Source organism: Heliangelus exortis, chromosome 25 (assembly GCF_036169615.1).
Source record: "Heliangelus exortis chromosome 25, bHelExo1.hap1, whole genome shotgun sequence".
In the NCBI taxonomy this organism is placed as follows: Eukaryota; Metazoa; Chordata; class Aves; order Apodiformes; family Trochilidae; genus Heliangelus; species Heliangelus exortis.
In genome coordinates this window covers 5957805-5965273 of record NC_092446.1, presented here as the reverse complement: position 1 = coordinate 5965273, position 7469 = coordinate 5957805, and the positions used below count along the sequence as shown (strand labels likewise).

General features: G+C 63.3%; 1 protein-coding gene across 2 annotated transcripts; it reads right to left on the bottom strand.

The window, feature by feature from the left end:
* Window positions 1-1013: 1013 nt before the first annotated feature.
* On the bottom strand, window positions 1014-7087 carry SARS1 (seryl-tRNA synthetase 1). Of its 2 annotated transcripts, none has more exons than XR_011730545.1 (11): window positions 6915-7087; window positions 5359-5429; window positions 5105-5185; window positions 4450-4608; window positions 3858-4001; window positions 3579-3734; window positions 3023-3244; window positions 2652-2781; window positions 1744-2043; window positions 1521-1650; window positions 1014-1426 (listed from the first exon to the last, which is right to left on the bottom strand). XR_011730545.1 is itself a non-coding variant. In XM_071768368.1 (11 exons), the coding sequence occupies exons 1-11, from the start codon at window positions 7048-7050 to the stop codon at window positions 1266-1268; spliced, it is 1548 nt and encodes a 515-aa protein (XP_071624469.1). In that variant the 5' UTR covers window positions 7051-7087; the 3' UTR covers window positions 1014-1265. The 2 variants fall into 2 exon arrangements, 1 of the variants encoding a protein (XP_071624469.1); XM_071768368.1 differs by having other exon boundaries at window positions 1744-1901.
* Window positions 7088-7469: the final 382 nt, after the last annotated feature.

Here is a 7469-nt window from a genome sequence, read left to right as displayed (position 1 = left end):
GGCATGGACTGGGAACACTGGGAGGGATTGGGAACACTGGGATGGAGTGGGGATGCTTCAGGGCAATGGGATAAACTGGGAGCACTGGGATGGTGCAGGGGCATGGTGATCTTCGGGACACTGAGGGGCACTGGGAACACTGGGATGGGCTGGAAGCATGGAGGGCTGGGGATACTGGGGGCTACTGGGACAAACTGGGAGCACTGGGAAAGACCAGAGGCACAGGGGCCTGGGCTTGCTAGGGAAGGAGTGGAGGCATGGGGTACAGGGGGGCACTGGGAGGCACTGGGACAAACTGGAAGGACTGGGAGCTTTAAAATGGGCTGGAAGCACGGAGGCCTGGGAATACTGGGTGGCACTGGGCCGGGGTGTATCCGCCCCCCCCCTTGCCGGCGCCAGCCCCGGGGCGGGGGTGCGGGTGCAGCTCCAGCCCGACGGGTGGGACGGGTGGAGGGGGGGGCGGGGGCGCCGCGGGGACCCCCCGGCAGTCGGTGACTCACGGGTCCGCCCGACCGGCTGAGCGGGGAGTGCGGGGGGGCCCGGAGGCTTGGGTTCCCTCCCCAGCACCCATGGGTGCAGCCACGGTTCCCACGCACCACTTGGGGGGAGGGGGTGATACATCCGGACCGTCTCTTCTGGGGAAACTGAGGCACAGCCCCCCCCCCCCCCCTGCACACCCCCCTGGGCAGAGGGGGTGGGTGGGTGCCCGAGTTCCCTCCCCAGCACCCATGGGTGAAGCCAAATCCCACGCACACGTGTGGAGATGAATCTCCTTCCTTGGGGAAACTGAGGCACACCCCTCCCCCTCTGTCCCCGCTGGGCTGCAGCTGGGATGAGGTGAGGGGGGCACGGGGCCCCCATCCCCTCTTTGCATTGCAAATGGCTCTGGCTGTGCTGCCTTTGTTTGCGCCATTATGCGGGAGCCTCCCGAGAGGGGGGGCCGGCAGCTTCCCCCCCCTCCCCAAACTGTTTTCCCCCCCCCCCTCCCCGCCTGACCCCCCCGGGACAGCAGCTCAGCAGCTCTCAGCTTTATTGGATGGAGGCAGAGACATTTCCCCCCCCAGGGAAGGGGCATGGGAGGACCCCCAGCGCGGGGGGGTCCACGGGTGGGGGTGGAGCCCCTATAGTATCAGTCCTTTGTCCTGGGGTGTGGGGGGGGGGTGTGGGGGGTGTCCAGGGTGAGCCCCCCAGCCAGGCCCTGAAGCGATGATGGGCACAGTCCCAGTGATGAAGACAGGAGTGGGGAGAGGACAGACAGACAGAACTCATGCGCTGTTGACCCCCATGTTCTGCATCTGCTCCTCCAGCACCCGCTGGTTGCCCCCCCCCGTTTTCTTCTTGCCCCCCTCCTGCTGCTTCTTCTGCTTCTTGGAGAGCTCCTGCTCGATGGGTGCCGGGCGGACGAACCGGATCAGCTCCCGTAGGTCTGTGGGGGACACACACAGGCCACCAATGTCACCCCCAAGCCTGGTGGGCGGGTGATGGGACAGGGGGGACACACCCACCTAGGGGGTGCTCACCTGGGGGCATGAAGTCCCGGAGCTTCTCGGGGACCTGCACCCCCTCCTCGGTTTGGTAGTTCTCCAGGATGGCGCAGATGGTGCGCGTGGTGGCACACATGGTGGCATTGAGCATGTGGACAAACTCCACCTGCAGGGACACGGCCAAGGGGGTGGGGATGTGGGGACACGGCCAACAGGATGCCCGGGGACCCCTCCCCTCCCCTCATCAGCGGGGCCTCACCTTGTCCATCATCTTCTTGGTCTGGCCATAGCGGATGCGCAGGCGCCGGGCTTGGTAGTCGGTGCAGTTGGAGCAGGAGACAAGCTCACGGAAAGCACCGGAGCCAGGGAACCAAGCCTCAAGGTCCAGCTTCTTACTGGCAGCGTGGTTGAGGGAGCCTGGGGAGGGGTGGGGGGGCCCACACTGAGCCCCCAACATCCCCCCTGGACCTCCCAACTGCACCCGTCCCAGGGGATGGCAGCACTGGCTCCAGGGGTGAAGCCTCAAGGGGGCTTTGGAAGGGACTGGGGGTTCCACTCCCTGGCAGGGATGGGTGTAAATGGGATCATTTTACTGAGAGGTTCCAGCAAGAGTTGGGACACTCCACCTGCCCACTTGGAAGGGACAGCAGGGACATTCCAGTACTTAAAGGGGGGCTAAGGAGAAGCTGGAGAGTCCCAAATGACAAGGAGTCCCATGGACAGGACAAGGCATCACCTCCTTCCGCATGAAGAAGGGGGTGTACACTGGGGTGTAGCCCTTGGCACAAGGTGCTCCTGGGGAAATTCTGATCAGACACAAGAGGAAACTTCCTCCCCATGAGGACAGTCAGAGATTGGAATGGTCTCCCAGGGGAAGGGGTGGATTCCCCTACTTTGGGAAGTTTTAACTCTCAGCTCGATGGGTGCTGAGACATCTCAGATCAACAATAATATCAGAAGGGTTGGAGCAGAGGATCCCTGAGGTCCCCTCCAAGCTGATATTCTGGGGTTCTGTGCCAGGCCCGGTTCTGGTGGGCCTGGAGCAGGGGGTCTCTGCAGAAAACCCAATGCCCCAGGGCTGAGGGACCTCATCCCTGTCACCAGCCCTGGGGACTGAGAGTGGCTGAGGTGACACTGATGACACCAGCTTTCCTCCTGGGCCCCCACCTGAAACAATGTTGACGATGTGGTAGGGGATGCCCAGAGCCTGGTAGAATTCCTCAGCCGTGGCCATCATCTCCTCAAACATCTCCCAGGATTTGTTGTCATGGGGGGAGGCGTAGACAAACTGCTCAATCTGCCCAGAGAAGGAGAAACCCCCACCTTGGTGACAGCTCTGGGGACTTGGGGGTCTGTGGGTGTGTGTACCTGTGTGTGTACCTGTGTGTGTGTGTATCTGTGTGTATATGTGTGTCTCTGTGTCTGTGTGTGTGTGTCTGTGTGTATCTGTGTGTGTGTGTGTACCTGTGTCTGTGTCTCCCTGTGTCTCTCTGTGTCCCCACCCCAATCCCCCCCAGGTGCCTCCCTGCCCTGCTGACCTTCTCAAACTGGTGGACACGGAAGATCCCCCGCGTGTCCCTGCCGTGGGACCCCACCTCCTGCCGGAAGCACGTGGACAGCCCCGCGTACTTCAGGGGGAGCTGCTCGGGTTTCAGCCACTCGTCGCGGTGCAGAGCAGCGATGGGCTGCTCCGAGGTGGCAATCAGGTACTTCTCATCGATGGAGCTGTCCTCGGCCTTCTCGCTGCCCTTGCCAATCACCTGCAGCGGGGACAAAAGCCACCACCCCCCTTCTGCCGGCCGCTGGGGACAGGCGGGAGCTCGGGGAGGGGACAGGGGACGGAAGGGACTCGGGAGGGAGTAGCTGCTTGTCCTACTTCACAGGATCCGGTGGCCTCCTGCCAGCCAGGCTGGGGACAAGCCACCTCCTTGTCACCACGTCCCCATGACAACCGCCTCAGCGGGGACACCGAGGCCACGAAGATGGACTCTGGAGATAGGGAGGGAGGGAGCAGGGGGATGGCAGGCACCCTGCAGGGGACATGAAGCTGGAGGGGACAGCAGGTAGCAGGGGTGGGGACCTGGAGCTGCTCACCTTGTAGAGCTCCTCATCAAACTGGCTGAGCTGGGCCACCTCCTGCATCACCTCCTTCCGCATGAAGAAGGGGGTGTACACTGGGGTGTAGCCCTTGGCACGGAGGCTCTGCAGGGCAAACTGGATCAGGGCCTGCTCCAGGAACACCAGGGGACCCTGGGGGACAAGAGAAGCCACCACCCGTCACACACACACTCCATCCAGGAGCTCCAGGCTGTCCTGCTGAGAGGCAGGGATGGAGCTCCCTCTGTGTCCCTGCAGGGGGGTCTGGGCTCTCACCTTCAAGAAGTAGCCCCGGCTGCCAGCCACCACAGCCCCTTTCTCCCCCTCGTAACCATCCACCATCACCACCAGATCCACATGGGAATATTTCTTCCGGCAGCTGCAGTCACCCCAGATTCTCTCCACTTTGTTGTCTGCATCCTGCAGAAAGAGAAAGGGAGAGAACAGGGAGTCTGGTCACCTCAGCTGCCAGGTGACACCAGTCCCTGGCATTGCACTGGGACCAGTTTGGGCCCCCCACAATCCAGAACCAGTCACTTATTATGCAGCCACTTGGCAGACAGCCCGGCCCGATTGTGTTCCCCCCAGGAAAATATTCCTGCTGGATGAATGGAGGCAGCAGAGGGAGATCCCACCCCCCCTCCCTGGCCTGGAAGCCACTTTTCCCATGTATTCCCCCAACAATGGCTGCATCCAGCCTTGTCTGAGCTGCTCTTTGTCTGCTCCCGGCAGGAAACACCTCCTTGTCATGCAGATTTCATTCATCTCAGGGTGTAGGGGGGGCTGGAACCCCCCTGTGGTGAGCCCCTCACTTGCCAGCAGCTGTCTGGCTCTGATGAACCAACCCCGGGTTGGCTCTGGCCCCCACCTCATCATTGCTGATGGGGACAGAGGGGTGCAGGAGGTTCCCAATCTCCCTCAGGCTCTCGAACCGTTCTGCCTCCAGCCGCAGGCGCTCGGCGTCGCACTCCAGGACGGCCTCGTCGATCAGCAGCCGGAGCTGCTTGATCTGGGAAACCTGCAGGGTCTGGGGAGGGGGGGACAGAGAGGGGGAACAACCCCCCCCAGAGAGGTGAATCCCAGACCCTCACCCAACCACGGGGGCTTGGTGGCCTCAACAACAGCAAACAAGAGCCCCCGAGGACAGAGGAGGGACCTGAGGGGCTGAGCGGTGTCAGGCAGCGGGGATGGGGGGGGCAGCAGCTCCCACAGCAGTGCTGCCTCATTAAACCTGGCAGTTAATGAAGTGGGAAGGGAAGAAGGGGCTGGTGGAGGACACGTCATGAAGGAAGCTGCTCAGACCCCACCAGGCAGCACAGGATGAGCCCCGGGCTGGTGAGCGACCACGCAGCGGGGGCTTCGGGGGAAGGACAGAATGGGGTGGAGCTCGGGGGAAAGAGGGGTTGTGCTGGTGAGGGGCTCAGGGTGTGGGTGCTGGGGCTTCAGGCACCTCCTGCTGCCATCTCAGGGGAAGGCCTGGACAGGGCAGGGGGGCTGGTGGCACAGTGAGGGGACAGGCTCACCCCCAGCACGTCAGCTGTGAGCTCGTCGAGGTTCTGCGCACTCTCCGGTATGGACTCGTCCGTCCCCACTGGCTCTTTTTTCTGGAGAGGGAGGGAAAAGAAATCCCAGCGGGGTCAGAGTAAAGTTCCAGGGTTAAAAGGTTCCCCGGTGATGAGAGGGAGAGGCCTGGAAGGCAGAGACCTGGGGGAGACGCCACCCGTTGGTAAGGTCCCACCAAAGAACCGCTGCCAGCCCCTCCTGTCTTCCCCCTCACCTTCATCTTCTCCCCGATGGTTTTGCTGCACAGATTCTTCAGCTTGTTCAGGTTATCAGCACGAAACCTACCTGGAAAGGAGAGGGAAAGGAGCCCTCAGACAGCAGCAGCCCCAGTGGGAGCAGGGCTGGGATCCCTGTCCAGCACCGAGAGGGACCATGGAGGGAATGGCAGCTCCAGGGATGCCCAGTGCCACCAACCCGGACACCTGAGAGGGACAGGGACAGAGGCATGGAGTGACAGGACGAGGGGAATGGCTTTAAATAGGCAGATAGGGGAGATTGAGGCACCTTCCAGTGCTTGAAGGGGCTCCAGGAAAGCTGGGGAGGGACTTGGGACAAGGGCCTGGAGGGATGGGATGAGGGGGAATGGATTTAAACTGGAAGAGGGGAGATTGAGGTTGAACATTAGGAGGAAATTGTTTGGTGTGAGGGTGCTGAGCCCCTGGGTGCCCCCAGAAGCTGTGGCTGCCCCATCCCTGGCAGTGTCCAAGGTTGGATGGGGCTTGGAGCACCCTGGGCTGGGGGAGGGGTCCCTGACCATGGCAGGGGTGGCACTGGGGGGGATTTAATGCCCCTTCCCACCCAAACCAGTCTGGGATTCAATGATTCTCTGCTTCAGGCAGGAGCAGCCCAGGGGCAGAGCCCGGGCACAGCACCCCAGCAGCACCCGGAGGCAGCAGCAGGATTGCATCAGCCAGCCCAGCGCCGGGGAGCTGACACCCAAACACCCCCCGGCCCCAGGGGGAGGGAGCTGGGGCACAGCCCCCTCCTCCAGCCGGGAAGTCTGGCTGTTCCCGCGGGATGAAAAACTTAAAAGAAATGAAATGAAATTAAATGAAAGGCAGGACGAGAGCGGAGCCAGAGGACGCGTCGGGTGTGATGATGCAGGGCTGGGCGGGGCGGGGGCATCAAGGACCGGGATGAAAGGGGCGGTCAGAGCTGCGGTTTTTATCCCACAAGCAGGGAGGGAGGGGGGACACACCGGGGTGCCCTGGGAACCGTGGGGTTTTGGGGCACCCACCCCTCCTCCCCTCCCCCATGCCAGGGAACCCAAAAACGACGCTGGGAGAGAGATCCTGAGCTCCTTTCCCCAAGTCTGGGGGCGGCACTGGGACGCCCTCCCCTCCTTTTAAGTCACCTCCTGAGAGATGAGTCTGGGGACACAGACACCCCCTGAGGGATCCCCCTGGGGAGAGGGGACCCCCAGATGGGGGGCGTAGGAGGGGACATGGCCAGGCCAGCCCAGCGGGTGCCCTGCGGGGGGGTGGTGAGAGGTGACAGGTCCTCCTGGGGGCACAGGAGAGGGGACACACCCGATTTGGGGCAGATCATCCCCTCTGGGGGGGGGTGACAAGGCCTCCTGGGTGTGCCCCAACCCATGGGGGATGCCAACCCCCTCCTCCCCAACCCGTGTGTGTCTGTGTCTCTGTGTGTGTCCGTGTGTGTGTCCGTGTGTGTGTCTGTGTTTCCGTGTGTGTGTCCGTGTGTGTGTGTCTGTGTGTGTCTGTGTGTCTGTCCCCCCACCCAGCCCCCCGTCCCCCCCTCCCCACGTACACCTCCGCCAGGCTCCGTCTGCCCGCACCAGCGCGTCCACCAGCGCGGGGTCCTTGAAGCGTTTTCTCTGCATGTCCCGCACCATGGCGGGGTCGCCGCCCTTGTCGGCACGGAACAGGTCCAGATCCAGCACCATGATGGCGGCTCCGCTCCGAACCGTGACTGGGATGGGGAGTGCGCGTGCGCCGAGCCCTGCACACCGCCAGCCGCCAGGGGGCGCTGTTTCCCGCATCACCGCCCCGCTCACAGCGCCCCCTGGCGGGCCGGAGGGGAAACCGCTGAGGGGGACCCGAGGGGAGGGGGGGTCTGGGAAGGGCCGGGGGTCCCGGTGGGCTACGGGGGTCCCTGAGTGTGTCGTGTCCGTCCTACCCCGCCCCCCCTCCCCCCACGGTTCGGGGGTCCCGGTGCCACTCCCTCTGTCCCCAGCCCGCCCTCGGGTGCGCTGGTGGGCACTGGGTATGCAAAGGGAAGGAACTTGAGGGGTCCCCAAGTGTCCCCAGATATCCCCTCCCACAGCTCCTGTGTCACCCCGTGTCACCCCACAGCCCCTGTGTC

Excerpts from the sequence above, each read along its gene's own strand:
- SARS1 (XM_071768368.1), bottom strand. The coding sequence starts at position 7,050 with ATGGTGCTGGATCTGGACCTGTTCCGTGCCGACAAGGGCGGCGACCCC. Across the intron at positions 5,186-5,358 it reads CCATCGGGGAGAAGATGAAG|AAAAAAGAGCCAGTGGGGAC; the intron begins GTGAGGGGGAAG and ends CTCCCTCTCCAG. Across the intron at positions 1,651-1,743 it reads CCAAGAAGATGATGGACAAG|GTGGAGTTTGTCCACATGCT; the intron begins GTGAGGCCCCGC and ends GTGTCCCTGCAG.